The 16,110-nt window shown below is 41.1% G+C and overlaps 1 protein-coding gene across 2 annotated transcripts; it reads right to left on the bottom strand.

Annotated features, from left to right (window-relative positions):
• Positions 1–1,400: 1,400 nt before the first annotated feature.
• LOC131130806 (S-adenosylhomocysteine hydrolase-like protein 1) lies at positions 1,401–15,450 on the bottom strand. Of its 2 annotated transcripts, XM_058074821.1 has the most exons (17): positions 14,963–15,450; positions 11,956–12,067; positions 10,300–10,437; positions 10,096–10,196; positions 9,912–10,014; positions 9,748–9,842; positions 7,988–8,094; positions 7,796–7,912; positions 7,640–7,703; positions 6,461–6,549; positions 5,728–5,798; positions 5,575–5,669; positions 5,417–5,515; positions 5,275–5,343; positions 4,714–4,792; positions 4,514–4,634; positions 1,401–4,444 (listed from the first exon to the last, which is right to left on the bottom strand). In XM_058074821.1, exons 1-17 carry the CDS (start codon positions 15,197–15,199, stop codon positions 4,438–4,440), a joined length of 1,704 nt encoding a protein of 567 aa, XP_057930804.1. In that variant the 5' UTR covers positions 15,200–15,450; the 3' UTR covers positions 1,401–4,437. The 2 variants fall into 2 exon arrangements, with proteins under 2 accessions (XP_057930804.1, XP_057930805.1); XM_058074822.1 differs by lacking the exon at positions 1,401–4,444 and having other exon boundaries at positions 4,510–4,634.
• Positions 15,451–16,110: the final 660 nt, after the last annotated feature.

Here is a 16,110-nt window from a genome sequence, read left to right as displayed (position 1 = left end):
TCATCTCTCGCTCTCTCAAGCTTTTTGCTGTATTGATCTCACCAGGAAACGGGAAGATGAAACCCGCTCGGGGAGCCATTTGGAGCATCTCAAAAATCACTTAGCACATCATTCCCCACATCCAGAATCAATCTGAGAGGGAGATGCGACCGAGAGGACCTCCACTCTTTTGTGTATACAGGAATTGGACTATATCTGCAGATTTGTTTATGTTTATTTCGCTTGAACCCTTGACACATCTACAAAATTAAGTTTCCTATTTACCCTTCAATCCAAAAATGGCACAAATATGCAGTAATTTCCCCAAAAATGGGCACAAAGTGAATTACTTGGGATGAGGTTATTCCAGACTTCATTCTAAGTGATATTGATATTGATACATTATTTTTATTTAAACCAAAAGGGGGTTTATTTTGGAGAAATACTCTTAAGTCCAAAAACAAGTTAATATATGATGGTACGTCATTACTGGAATTACTACAGTGTGGATTGTGTAGACATGGCTTGGGGCAACGCCTTCTGCGACCCAACAGCCTGTGGAGCAATGGAGCCACGTACTATTGCTTGCCACTTTTTAAGAGACATGGAGGTGGCGCCATAACAGACAGAAGCTCAATGGCAGCCTGACGCTAGCCTGACAACCAGGCTAAAGGCTAAACCATGACACAGATTCCATCTGTTCATTATCATTCATTAGTAATGAGTGCCTATACGTTTTACAGTTTAAAATGCCTTTAATAAGCCTGTGAGGCATATTAAGAGCTTAAATCTGGATTGTGCCTCTGTACACTTAGCTTGTTAGTAAGCTTTTTTCGCGAGTGAATAATAGCAATTAAACAAAAAATGGGGAGGGTTCTGGAACTGAATCAAATTTTAGAATAATAGCAGTCATAATTAACTTAACATGTTTTTGGAATGTGGGAGGAATTCGGAGTACCCAGAGAAAAAACCTACGCACGCACGGGGAGAACATGCAAACTCCACATAAAGATGCCCAAGCGGAGATTTGAACCCTGATCTTCCCGATCTTCTGACTGTGTGGCCAACATGCTAACCACTCAGCACCGTACGGCCCCTGGTATATTACATACTACCACACAAACACATGCCGTCAAAGACAAGATCCTATTACGCTACTATTCATTCATTCATTCATTTTCTACCGCTTTTCCTCACGAGGGTCACGGGGGGTGCTGGAGCCTATCCCAGCTGTCTTTGGGGCGAGAGGCGGGGTACACCCTGGACTGGTCGCCAGCCAATCACAGGGCACATATAGACAAACAACCATTCACACTCACATTCATACCTATGGACAATTTGGAGTCACCAATTAACCTAGCATGATTTTGGAATGTGGGAGGAAACCGGAGTACCCGGAGAAAACCCAACGCATGCACGGGGAGAACATGCAAACTCCACACAGAGATAGCCGAGGGTGGAATTGAACCCTGGTCTCCTAGTTGTGAGGTCTACGCGCTATCCACTTGGCCGCCGTGCAGCCCTGCTACTATTCAACTATTTACTATTTTCCACCATTTTAAGCACCTGTGGGAACCTTTGGGTTAAATGAAAGAAGAACGTTCCTAAACTGGAAATAAAATGAAGTCACCGCAGAGGTGAGTACACAGTAGACATATTGCAATCACAATGTCGGACAAGAGAAGACTCAGGCGGCATGTGTGTGTATGTGGATGGATGGATGTCCCATGGTGGCCTCCACTTGTATCTCCTATTCTGTGTATGGCACTGGTAGAATTCACTGTCTCAGCACACTATCAGTGAATTACCATAGGGCCATAAACAGAGTAGAGACATGACCTCCATAGACAGCCACCTATAAGGGTGTGTGTAAAACCGTTTGACCCGTTTTGGCACTAGCACATTTTTGCTTTGTGTGTCTCATCTTGAGCAATCATGTATGGTGCCAATATGGGACAAGATGGACAGTCTTCAGTGTGTTTTTTTTCTTAGTTGATTCTGATCGACTACACCGTGCTATATTGATATCGCAGGTTGCCGTGGAGACCGCCATGTCTCAGAGAGGACGTAACTTGACACCTAGCCTGGATGATCCCTAGCTGCTCTCCTGCAGTGTTTGGCAATGGTAGAACTCACTCTGGTGGCTTGGCAGGATCCGGTGGTTCTAGACTTGCCAAAAACTGACGGAGAGATTTAAGCAGTGGGACGTTTATAAAGGACAAAACCTTGACTTGGACAGGGTGGACATGTGAGTGACTACAGGCACATCAGTGAGGGCTTCATGTGTCCAATCGCCCCTCCTGAGTGTCCTGTAGTCTCAAAGCAACGTGACGACTACTGCACTACGAGCTTCTATGATTTTGTCCTTCCATTGACCTTCTATCTATCTGTCCGCCAAACATGATTGATCATCCACCCATTTTTCGCTCCATCCATCCATCTTCAAACAAACCAACCAAATAATCCATCAATAATATCCGTAATAATCATCATTCATGTCTTCATCTGTCTGCTCAATTTTTCCATCCATCCATCGGTTTGATAGATTTTCAATCATGTACTCATCCATTTATCTGTCCCTATGTCCATCCATTTCCACCCCTCCATTTGTCTGTTTATCAGTCCTTTTATGTCCAGTCTTTCCTCCATTAGTCTCTCCACGTCTGTCCATTCATTCATTCATCGACTCATTGTTCACAACCCAACAAACAAACAAATGCATGGCTGAATGGATACATGCATTCATTTGTCCATCTACTGTATCTGTCTGTCCGGCCATCCATCCATCCATCCATCCATCCATCCATCCATCCATGCCCATCTAGTGATAGTCGAATGATTATGTCTGTTGTTCCCACCGTCCTTCCTTGTTCTTTCAATCCATCCATCCATCTGTCCACCATACATGTAGCCATTTGTCCATCCATGTATCTGTCTGTCCACCGCCCACCCAACTATTCAATGGAAAGACTGATGATGATTGATTTGTCCATCCATTTTGTATAATCATCCATTTATTCGTCCCTCCATTTGGCCATCTACCCTTCCCTCCATTTGACCATTTATCTGTCCTCAACCAGTCCATGCATCCATTCACCCATCCGTCTTCTCTTTTTATGTCCATTGGTCCACCACCCCACAACTATGTCATGGGTTATTGACTTACCAAACATTCATCCATTCATTTGTCCATCTATCCATTCCTTTCAAGGTCCTTGCATCCATCCGTACATCCCTCAATTTATCTACACAAAGTTCCATTCATCCACTCATAAGTCTATCTGTCCATGTCTTAGTTTGTATGGCCATCCATGCATCCATTCATTGTCCATTTATTTTCCCGTCCATTCGTCCATGCATTGTTATTAAAGCATGTGTCAATGGAGGACCAAGACATTCCAGGTTTTCCCTCCAACCGATCAGTCCAGTAGGTGATTTGATTGACGATCCTTTCCTCAAATTGAATGAGTTGTTGATCATTAAAATCAACTGTTTTAGTGACACCTGCTGTGACTCCGCCTCCAATGGTACAAGTTTGACACCCCTGCACTACACAGACCTTGGTCTATTCAACATGGCTGACTTGCAGGGGTTGGGAGGTCAAGTGAGGACAAGGAGGAGGAGACGGACTGCTGACAGCTGGTAGTGGTGATTAGACATGTAGTGATGCTGGGGGGAGGGGCATCATCAAAGCTCTTTAAGGAGAATCCCTCCATAGGGACGAGACGACAAGGACACACACACACACACACACACACACACATGCTGAATCCTGATACTGCCTGGTTGCTAAAAGAGAATATAGTCTCCAATGCCCATCTGTCTTTGTGCTTTACTAACCAGTGGATTACCAAGTGGACACACGCACACACACACACACAAGCAAGAGAATAAGTCCTCAAAGTTGAGTGGCTGTAGACGATAAAGCAGTAATGACCCTTTTCATCTGTATTAATGTATATTATGTTTTTCATATTAAACCTTCTGACCACATGTGACTCAAAAATAACCTAAACAACCGTTACAGAGAGACACAGTCGCACACTGTGGATTACAGTAATCCAGGAATAGTGTGGTATTTTTAGGCATTCATTATCAGACACACACACAGGATTGGACAATGGTGACATCATTGTGTTGACGTCCTGTCATTATGACATCATGTCTACCAGTTGTTATAAATGTCAATATGGTACTTTTCTTGTTCTGACTAAATTTCACCATTCAGAAGTAGAAAAATGTACTTCATTTTGTCACATTGTTGTGTCTATTTATCTAATAAGTAAAAAAAACCTCTCTTACATCTCTATGAGGGCATCGTATTAAAAAATACAGCAAAACTGTTGCTGGAAACAAACAAACCCGACTTACAGTTAAAGTTAGGTAGCAGTCAATGGTTACGCTATTAAAACAGGCAGTTTTGAGCATCTGAAGATCTTCAGTTTGATGTCCAGTAAGTCAGTACCTGCATCAAAATAACTTTTTAGTAAGATATAAGTAGTATAATTCATGCACGTGTGTGTAAAAGTGTCACCTATAATAGTTAGGCTTGAAGGGTCCATGCTTGCTGATGCCCAAATATTTGGCCTGGTCACTGGTCAGCTCTGTGAGATGGGCGTCAAAGCTAGGAAGGTGAAGACTGGCCACGTATTCATCTGAAAAATGATATGTGGCATAAATACAGAAAAAAAAGCAAGAAGCGTAGTTCTTCATATGACGGGGACAGAAACTTGCCCATTTTCTTTGGAAGCAGGTAGACGTCTTTTTTGTAACGTCCCTCTGGAGCATTGAAGAGCTCTATGAGGGCTAGAGCCTGGATAAATAAACGGGACAGTGGAATAACTATGGAATAACTAAATGGATAAAAGTATTAGATTAGATTAGATTCAACTTTATTGTTATTGCTCATGTCACTGGTACAGGGCAACAAAATGCAGTTAGCATCCAACCAGAAGTGCAATTTTATAAGTACCTTAGTAGTAAGTAAATGCAGAAAAATGGACAGATCTACAAACTATAACAGGCTATGACTATAATACAGTGAGGATATGTACAGGGATATAAATCACTATAATATGGCTATTGCAGATTATACAGATTATAAACAGTATGGATGTGACAATATATAATAACAGTAATATGTAGAGTATTGCAACGGAGTGACTAGAGTATGGCTATTGCAGATTATATAAATTATAAACAGTATGATCTGTGAATGCAACAAGATATAACAGTAATATGTACAATTGAGACACAGCTAATAGTAGTGTAACAATGCGTGTGTGTTGTTTCTACCTGAGTCGTGGCAGTGATAGAAAGGACAAATGTTGGAACAGTGGAGCAGCTCAAATTCAGCAAACGACCCTGAGAAGAAAAAGAAAGTCCTTTCTGAAGAATGCATCTCCCACAATAATTTGGTGCCTTTTTTAATTGTCACCTCAGCCAGCAGCACTATTCTTCTCCCATCTGGCCATATGATGTGGTCCACCTGAGGCCTGACCCGCTCCCACCTTAGCTCGGCAGTCCGAAGACTCACCTGAAAATCAATAATTTATCATTTCCACAAACACTACACACAAAGATGAATATTCATACCAAATCTATCTCGGTGTTGGAGTGTCCCATGTTACATACGATGCAACCGTTCTTCATTCTGTCCATATGTTCCCTCACCACCACATTTTTATTACCTGAAGAACAAAAGCATATGTAGCATAGGTGTTATCATGGTTGTGTGCATGCACGTACCTGTGCAGGTGATGACCATGTCAACATGTCGGACCACCTCACTCAGTTGGATCACTCTGAAGCCATCCATGCTGCAAAAACGGCAGCGACAGAGACCATGATCATACATATATATACATACATACATATATATATATATATATATATATATATATATATATATATATATATATATATATATATATATATATATATAGATAGATAGATAGATAGATAGATAGATAGATAGATAGATAGATAGATAGATAGATAGATAGATAGATAGATAGATAGATAGATAGATAGATAGGTAGGTAGGTAGGTAGGTAGGTAGGTAGGTAGGTAGTTGGATGGATGGATGGATGGATGGATGGATGGATGGATGGATGGATGGATGGATGGATGGATGGATGGATGGATGGATGGATGGATGGATGGATGGATGGATGGATGGATGGATGGATGGATGGATGGATAGATAGATAGATAGATAGATAGATAGATAGATAGATAGATAGATAGATAGATAGATAGATAGATAGATAGATAGATAGATAGATAGATAGATAGATAGATAGATAGATAGATAGATAGATAGATAGATAGATAGATAGATAGATAGATAGATAGATAGATAGATAGATAGATAGATAGATAGATAGATAGATAGATAGATAGATAGATAGACAGATAGAAAGACAGATAGAAAGACAGATAGATAATTGACTGTGTTTTTTTTTTCTGGTGTTCTTACCAGGCCTGCAGAGCACAGATAGGATCCACTTCTGTAACATACACAACAGCTCCCATTGATTTGAGTGCAGCACAGCAGCCTTTACCAACCTGTAATGCCAAAGAAGGTACTTCATTTAGCTTCAACTGTTACTTATTATAGTATTATAGCTATAGCAGTGTTTTTCAACCTTTTTTGAGCCACGTTATTTACAACAAAAATGTTACAAAATGTCACCACGACCTCTCACGTGCATCACGAAGTCTTATTATTGGAGGAACGAGGCAATCAGCTACGTGTTGCCACACGGACGAATATTACATTGCTCTGCCAGTCTTTACACCACGGACACTTGACAATGACATAATATTTACAGAAAATTATGAATAAAAGTTAATTTATTATTTTTGGGGGATATTGGATAATTCCTCACGGCACACCTGACGATTTCTCACGGCAGTACTTCTCAAATAGCAGGCACTGAAGTGTCGGGGGGCTGTAAGAGGCAGGGGGGGCTCACTGTCTTTATTCATGTTTATGCGATACACAATCCTCCCTCTAGATGGCAGTAGTGCTCAAAAGGCCGGCTGTTTGACCCAGTAGAAGTACAATGAACACCTTACAGAGCTGATGGAGGAAGAGAGAGAAGTTTCCGACAGGAATGAAAAGAAAAACGATGTCATCTGCAAGGAAAGGAAGTGACGATAACAAGAATAAAAAGGCCAGGAAAGACGACAAAGAATGTATCCCCTTGAGTTACCATGAATACGGTAGGAAATGAAGATGAAACGCCACCACTGCTCCAGGGACACATTACATGAGCGTGTGTATGTCGTCATGGTTTTTATATAATAGGGGACATTTCATTCATTCATTCATTCATTCATTCATTCATTCATTCATTCATTCATTCACCATTACTGAACCATGAGCTGAAGTCAGAGTTTAGACCTTATTTTCTATGTTCTTCTTTGTAGAACTATCCTACTGATTTTCAATCATGCCTGGTGCAAGATGGCCAAAGTGTCCTGGCTTTTATTCATTTTGATAAAGTCGAAGTTCATTTCAGAGCATATGTCTCTTCCCTACTGCTTTCAATTTCTAGGAAGTTTTGCTTCGTGTCAAAACAAGAAACCTAGTGATTTTATTCATGTTATGAAATTGTAGTGTCTGTGGGGATCAAATCTCCTGTTTACTGACCTCACCGTAGCCACACACCAACACTTGTTTGCCACCAAACATGACGTCTGTGGTTCTTTTCAACCTGAAAGCAACACAGTCAGTGTGTGTATCTGCGGGTGTGTGTGTGTGTGTGTGTAGGTGTGTGTGTGTGTGTGTGTGTCTGTATGCGCTCACCCGTCCAGTATGGACTCCTTACAGCAGTACAGGCTGTCAAACTTCTGCTTGGTCACAGAGTCATTGACGTTCATGGCCGGAACACACAACTTACTGGCCTTAGAGAGCTGGTACAAACTGACACAAAGATGGAGGTGTGTTTAATGGTAATAATGCTGAATTTTAGTGGGAAAAGCTTTGAGCAGAACTAACCGATAAACCCCCGTAACGCTTTCCTCCACGATGCCTCGTATCTTCTTGAACTGGCTCGGGTACTTTTTGTAAATCCAGTGGGTCAGGTCGCCACCATCATCCAGAATCTGACACAAGATTACAACATACTTATTTTAATACAATTTTTTAAATCTTATTTTTTTTTATTTTGTAGAACACAAGGAACCAAATCATCCCTAAAATATTTAAAAGTCAGATTCTAACTCACACCTAGCATTTCTGACCTGCTTGGCTTGGTAATGTTTAGTGACATAGGACAGCGACTAGGACACGGTACAAATTAGGGGATTGGAAATGAAGGAAGAAAATAATTGAATAAAACTGAGATTGCACAAAATATAAATATAAAATAATGTCATTTACTGAAGTTAAAGGGACAGTTCAGATTTTTTGATATGAAGTTGCATGACATTCCCATCAGCAGGGAAGTGCATCATCAGTGATTTACCCCCACTTCATCCCATTCTGGTTGTCATTGTTGAGGAAAGTAGTTCCGGTTAGTTTGTTGGGGTTACTTACGTGCTTCTCAAAACAATATGCATTCAAAAGAGTCCACAAAAAAGTCTGACCTCACAATCGCTCTGCGTTATTTTCTCTCTGTTCGTATCACCCTGCGCTGCTGCTAGCTAGCTTTCAACTGTTGCATACATTGCCATCACCTGTTTACTCACAGTGTTTACTGCTGGGAAACTTAATAGTAAACATGTCAGAAATGAAACAAGTGATGATGACATTAATTTTACCAAAAGGCCAAAGGGATACCCGCAAATTCACTTTTTTCCATCTTATTTTAGACATCTGTGTCAGTTGTTTTTAGAAACTCACATACAGCTAACATATTGTGACTGGAAGCATACGTGGAGAAACGTGGAGACGATCCACACTTCTACATGACAATAATACTGTGTAATAATAATAATAATAACAGTCATCATATAATGTTATATTAAGTAGTGGCTACACTGGTAATATGACATTTGGTGATTTGCTGCTGATGGGAAAACGATGGCATATATAGGACGATTCAGACACATTCTGTTGTTATAGCTCAGCTAATTCAAGGCTGCATCATTTTTGTAGATTACATTTTGACAATATCGTCAATATCGGCATTGCAAACCTTACCCTCCGATCAGGAAATAACAGGAAATTTCAAGTGTTGACCATTTTTTAATCAACACACACAACTCGCTACAGTCCTTGACAGTGTACACTATTTACAGGTATGAATATAAATTGCAAAAATGTGGCATGGTACGGGTTTGTGGGGATCTCGTAGCGAGGGGAGAATGATCCATCTCATCACCATTTTTTTCTGACAGAAAAATAAAAACATATTAAACCAGAACACAGTTGCACAATAAATGTTATTTCTTATATGACTATAGGTTTACAGTCAAATTACTTTGCTGCCATACGCACAAATAAGAAGGAACAGGTGGCGAGGCTTTCATTTTTTAGCAAGTTAACAGCAGGCTAGTATACACCCAAAACTGTGCTGTGAACTTTCAATTAAACAAGTTACAGGAGTCCAGGAAGGTCTCCAGATGGTGGCCTCCAGGGTTTCGTGGAATTGAACCCTGGTCTCCTAGCTGTGTGCGCGCTAACCACTCGACCGCCGTGCCGCCCATGTCATTGTCATGTCATTGTAATATACTGTATGCTAGACCAGGAGTAGGCAAAACTGTCAAATATCTAAATGACAGATTCTCACTTAAACGGACACAAATTTGTAGTACCATGTTGGGTTGCCAGATGTCAGCTCCCACGCAGCGGTCTATGCACCACCAGAAGTCGTCCTCTGTCTCCCCCTTCCATGCAAACACACAGGTACCTGAAGTAGGAGGATTGGCCATAATTAGATAATGAGGAAAAAAAAAAGAGCCTTCACGTTGTCTTGTACCTCTCTCAGCCAGAGCTGCAGCCACAGCATTCTGAGTGGAGAAGATGTTGCAGGCTGCCCAGCGACACTGAGCTCCCAACACAGATAGAGTCTCAATAAGAACCTAGAACACACACACAGATCCTGATGATGTGCCATATGTTGCCATATGTTGCTATATGTTAATGATGTGTGTTGTACTGACTGCAGTCTGTGCAGTAATGTGTGTACATCCGATCACGTTGGCTCCAGCCAGAGGTTTCTCGCCTCCTGCTCTTTTCCTCAAAACCATCATTGCAGGCATCTCTAAGAACAAGCACATGAGATCCAGAGAGTTTGACGTACACATGACTTGTATAAGTACCGTATGTCTGCGTTGTGTGTTTCAATGTGTGTGTGTGCAGCGCACCTTGCTCTGCAATGTGAATCTCTCGGCGTCCAAAATCAGCTTGTTTGATGTTTTTAATGCAAAAGTCAGAGGTGCCCTTGGATGTCTTCTGGACCTTGTTCCTAGGGGTGGAGCCATCCTCGGAGCCGTCACTGCCCACTGCAGCACAGAAGCAATGCTCCAATTAACGCCTCTGTTCCATTCACTCTCCTAAAACAGTGGTTCCCAAAGTGGGGTACGTGGTTCCTCCAAGGGTACGTCAATTGCCATAGGGAGTACGTGAATAAAAATGAAAAACAATTAGCGCTTAACGCTCAAAATTACGAGTGCACCTAAATGCCTCACAGTGCAAGGAGACCAGCAGCAGCAAGGTGTTCCTTGCTCTATGTGTATCATATCAACAAATAAGTAATTTTGGATGATTAAGAGTGTTTAATCTTGAAGATTGCATTCATATTGGTGTTCCAATTAACCCTGTCACTGTGAGTGGAGATTTGTAAATGAGGCTTTATTGATGGTTGTATGTATTTTGAATACTATATAGAAGGTAGTAGTGGTACTTGTAGATTTGAGACATCGTGGCATTATTCCAGTCCAACTGCTGTCAGTGCTGCTCAAGATTTTTCTAAAATGGTGCATTCAGGTGTATCACGTAACTATGGGACACAAGTTGCCGCTGCATTCAGAGACACTTGTAAATCCCAGCAAACACACCCACACATGCAGATGCTGCCCAAAGTAGGTGATATTTACAAAATCAATCACTAGTCAAGAATAAATCAACAATAAGACTATGTTACTAAATGTTCTACTTATAACAGACATCAATGTTAAACAAATCTTTGGACGGATGCTGCTTTTTATCATGATTGCTAAACATTCCCCTTCAATTTGGTATGAAAGGAGTATGCAGACTTAAACCATGGCCATTATGAGTGGACAAAAAGTGTATCTTAAATTAAGTCCATTCAAATGAAATCAATACAAAGGATGCCAGCATCAGAATGGAATAAAAGATATGTAGAATCATTTATCAGGGATCATGTCAAACTTTATCCTAATAACACTATGCAAAACACATTTTTCACCCGGAATTACCATAAAATGAATGAACAGATGAATTATGTTTAATATTTGAATTAATTAATTAAATTAATTAGTTAATTTACATAACAAGGTTGATGTTTTTTAAGTGTACAGGAGTAAGGGGGAACGTGACTTCAGGTCAAATGTCTGAAGGGGAAAAGTGACTGTAAAAAGTTTGGGAGGCACTGCCCTAAAGTATCCTGTGTGGTTAGCATCCAGCTGTTTTATCTACCTCAGAGTGCGCTTTAAAATATTGGCAGCCATTGGTGTGAAACTCATAAGTGTTATCTTTGCTTCTTCCTGCTCCTTTTCAGACGTGTAGTAATGAGGTGTTGTGTGTGTGTGTGCATGTATGTATATGTATATATATATATATATATATATATATATATATATATATATAGATATTATGAGTGTATTGTATTGTGTATGTGTGATATATTGTATAAGTGTATGTGTGAGAAAGAATAATGTAACATAGTATGCATGTCTGAAATAAATTAAGAAGAAGAAGAAGATGTGTTACATTTAGCGTACTGTTTACAATTAACTCATCAGCCTATGACATTGTTTTGTTTTTTATTTACACACATGAGCTGTTGCTGTCAGTGGATGACTGCGAGATGGACCGTGACAGCGTGCGCGGGACAGCCTTTATAGGTCGCTTGTTGAATTCTTGGTTCTGCTCAGACAGTTGTATTTGCTGTGGAATCAAAACAGGAAAGGTTATGGTGAGAATCTGGATAAAAGTTCATATACACAACTTATTTTTTTTTATATATTTTGCCAGCTTGAGTCACTGTTAGCTGAAATTGGTACTATCCCTTCATGTCTACTCATTTTGTCAGATAATTCAGAGTATGTCTCTCTGAATTCTGCCGACTGGCCCTGTCCTTTCTCTTTTCCCCATAAACAATTTTAAAGAATTTATGTTGCTGTATTGGCGACAGCAACAGCTCAATTATGTTGCTGTATTGGATTTGTTTATCCTGCTATTCATCTACTTAACTAAATGACCTCAGCTATCCAATACTGTCACAATATCAACTTGAATTCAAGCCAGCAGTGGAGATGAAGTGCAGTTAGACACAAATGTTCTCCCTTGGTAATGATTACTTGTGCAGTTGCATGAGTACGGCTTCTGAATTTGGTGGTGCTTAAGTCAGGGAGTGCGCTTAATGTTTAACACCAGTGGTGGACGTGAACTTAATGATCACATCTCTAACCGGGCTGAGAATTCTACATGTAAAGATGAAAGTTCTAAGGAAGCAGGTCAATCGTTGATTTTTTGAGTTGCTTACACCGATTTGGATTAAAGCACAAGAACAGAATATTTATATTTTCACTATAGGGGTTTAAAAAAAAGTGGAATTAATTTGATTTGGAGATGTGAAAGGCAACACCGCTACCTTGATGCAGATGGAGTGCACTGCCGTCTGGTCCTTGTTGGTTTTAGTAGTCATGTTGACTAGACTGTAGGCTTTCTTCATGATGTCGCAGTGACCTTGCAGAGCTGCTGTTTGCACCGTTGCTACTTTTTTGAACTGCAGCACAGTGGCTGGCACCGATGCACAAAAGCCACCTGCAGCCACGCCTCACCACACAGGTGGAGGGGACAGACTACTAAAAGGACTCTTTGTACAGGAAGCTAAATGGAGGGAGTGATGGTATAGATTTATGAGGGTGCTCTCAGGCTTGAGTAAGGTAGTCCCGTCAGAGGTCACAATAGGACGACATGAATACAGTCACTGTGTATTATTAGGTACACCTACGTATGTACATACTAATCTAATGAGCTCCAATACAAGAAAAATGCTGTCTTTACAAAGGTAATTATTATTAGCTATATCTATTTAAATGTGAACAAACATTATTTGTGATCATGCTGAAAGCTTCTTTTTTTCAAATTACTGTATTTTCCGGACTATAAATCGCTCCGGAGTATAAGTCACAAGACCAACCAAACCATGAAAAAACATGTGACTTACAGTCAAAATTGTTTAAAGTAGCAAAAGTAACATAACCACACAGTTCTATTGACACAAGCAAAGTACAATACCTATATTCATTAATTCATTCATTTTCTACCGCCTATCCCAGCTGTTTTCGGGCAGGAGGCGGCGTACACCCTGGACTGGTCGCCAGCCAATCACAGGGCACATATAGACAAACAACCATTCACACTCACATTCATACCTACGGACAATTTGGAGTCACCAATTAACCTAGCATGTTTTTGGAATGGGCGGCACGGTGCTCGAGTGGTTAGCGCGCAGACCTCACAGCTAGGAGACCAGGGTTCAATTCCACCCTCGGCCATCTCTGTGTGGAGTTTGCATGTTCTCCCCGTGCATGCGTGGGTTTTCTCCGGGTACTCCGGTTTCCTCCCACATTCCAAAAACATGCTAGGTTAATTGGTGACTCCAAATTGTCCATAGGTATGAATGTGAGTGGGAATGGTTGTTTGTCTATATGTGCCCTGTGATTGGCTGGCGACCAGTCTCGGGTGTACCCTGCCTCTTGCCCAAAGACAGCTGGGATAGGCTCCAGCAACCCTGCGACCCTCGTGAGGAAAAAGCAGTAGAAAATGAATGCATGTTTTTGGAATGGGCGGCACGGTGGCGAGTGGTTAGCGCACAGACATCACAGCTAGGAGACCAGGGTTCAATTCCACCCTCCGCCATCTCTGTGTGGAGTTTGCATGTTCTCCCCGTGCATGCGTGGGTTTTCTCCGGGTACTCCGGTTTCCTCCCACATTCCAAAAACATGCTAGGTTAATTGGTGACTCCAAATTGTCCATAGGTATGAGTGTGCGTGTGAATGATTGTTTGTCTATATGTGCCCTGTGATTGGCTGGCGACCAGTCCAGGGTGTACCCTGCCTCTTGCCCAAAGACAGCTGGGATAGGCTCCAGCAACCCCGCGACCCTCGTGAGGAAAAAGCGGTAGAAAATGAATGAATGTTTTTGGAATGTGGGAGGAAGAGGGAGAACATGCAAACTCCACACAGAAGGGTGGAATCGAACTCGGGTCTCCTAGCTACAATACCTATATTTTAAGTTTATTTATAATGATAGAACATTCATAGAATAGATGCCGTATTTCAAGATAATCTGACTCAGTATTATCTTATTTAAGTTAATGCATTTTTTCCCTCTATATCACCATAACTTATGTATACCACTCTTTGTGAGGTGGACTATCAATTTTTTTTGAATATCGATTACTGTTTTTGTTATAAAAATCTGTTTTTAAAATCTGTTTTCTAATATTTAATTTGCATAAATTAATAAAATGTTGTAGCAATCGACATGGGAATGCAAGAAAATTGTCCAAATACATTTCCTGGCTGCAGCTACAGCTGCATATTATAAAGGCACAAGCAGTATGTTGCCATGCTGAGAGCAACAAATAATACAATTCATGATACATCTCTTGTTCAATCCCCTTGTTGCTTCTTCCTGCTGTGTGGTCAAACATTGAGTCGTGTACGCTGACACATTTACAGCTCAACTAAATGCAGACTCACAAGTCTATGTGCATACATTCCATGTTACTTCATCATGTCCTCTGATGGACAACAGTGTGTCTTTGCTTACCATGTCAGTCTTGAGAGCCTCTGTGACCCCCTCCTTTGTCCCATCCCGACTCTGATGGGGGCTCCACCTGCTCTCGGCCGCCTTCAGCATTTTTAGCAGGTTAGGGCTGGTCTTCGCTGCCTGTTCTTTGGAGCTTTCACATGTATCTTCTCTGTCATCCTTTGCTGGTGCTTGAGGCCCAACACCAGGCATGGTCTCCTCCCTGGAGGCTCCTTTCAGCTGCTTTTCCTCTGCCATGACTCCACTTTGCAGTGAAGTGAGTGAAGTCTCAATTGGAACAGAAAGCAAGCACCCTCATATGTCCCTCGAGGGGTGTTTTGACTCTAAACATTAGTTCCCTTTGGCCAAATGTACAGCAAAGTCGCAGATAATTAGTGCAGGTTTCATTGTGTACACGGTAAACGCTTCTTGTTGAAATAAATCTAAATTTAATCCACTTTTATCCAGCAAAGTGGCACATATGGGGATGCAAACATGCCAAAACTCCTTTGTCGTAAATTCCATGATGCCAAGACAAACGGCACTCAAAGGCATTTATACTTGCAGAGCGCCCCCCCCCCCTCCCCTCCCAACACACACATTTTTTTCTTTTTTGTGTTGACAACAGCACAGCCTAATGAGAACACAATCATATGCAAGGTTACATTATAAACAAACAGTCATGGTGCCATGTTTACATTAAACCCCAGCAGCATTGGTTCCACTAATTCTCTTTTACGTAGCAACAGCAGAAGCTTTTGGCATTTAGACAATGTCATGTCTTTTTAAAAACAATTCCATTCATCTTACATTTACAAACTAACAAAAGATCAGAGTTTGTATCTCTTTTGGAACCTCTTTGTGTGGAGTTTGCATATTCATCCCATGCGGGAATGTTCTCTGGGTAGTTCAGTGTTCTACCTTTCCATAAATTTGCATGTTAGGCTAATTAGCGACTCTAAATTGTCCGCAGATATGAATGTGAGTGTGAAATGTTTGTTTGTCTATATGTGATTAGTCTCTCATTCAAAGTCAGCTGGCATATTACTCCACCATAGCCGGGAACCCAGTGAGGATACCATGCAAATATTCCCCCAAGTGGCTGTGAGAAACATGGAAGAAGCAATGTTTGCTTATGTAGTAGGCTGCATGGCGCCAAGTGGTTAGCG

The sequence above is a fragment of the Doryrhamphus excisus genome, chromosome 6 (genome assembly GCF_030265055.1).
Source record: "Doryrhamphus excisus isolate RoL2022-K1 chromosome 6, RoL_Dexc_1.0, whole genome shotgun sequence".
NCBI classification, from domain to species: domain Eukaryota; kingdom Metazoa; phylum Chordata; class Actinopteri; order Syngnathiformes; family Syngnathidae; genus Doryrhamphus; species Doryrhamphus excisus.
Note: the sequence above shows the minus strand (reverse complement) of the source record. Positions and strands in the feature narration are given on the sequence as shown.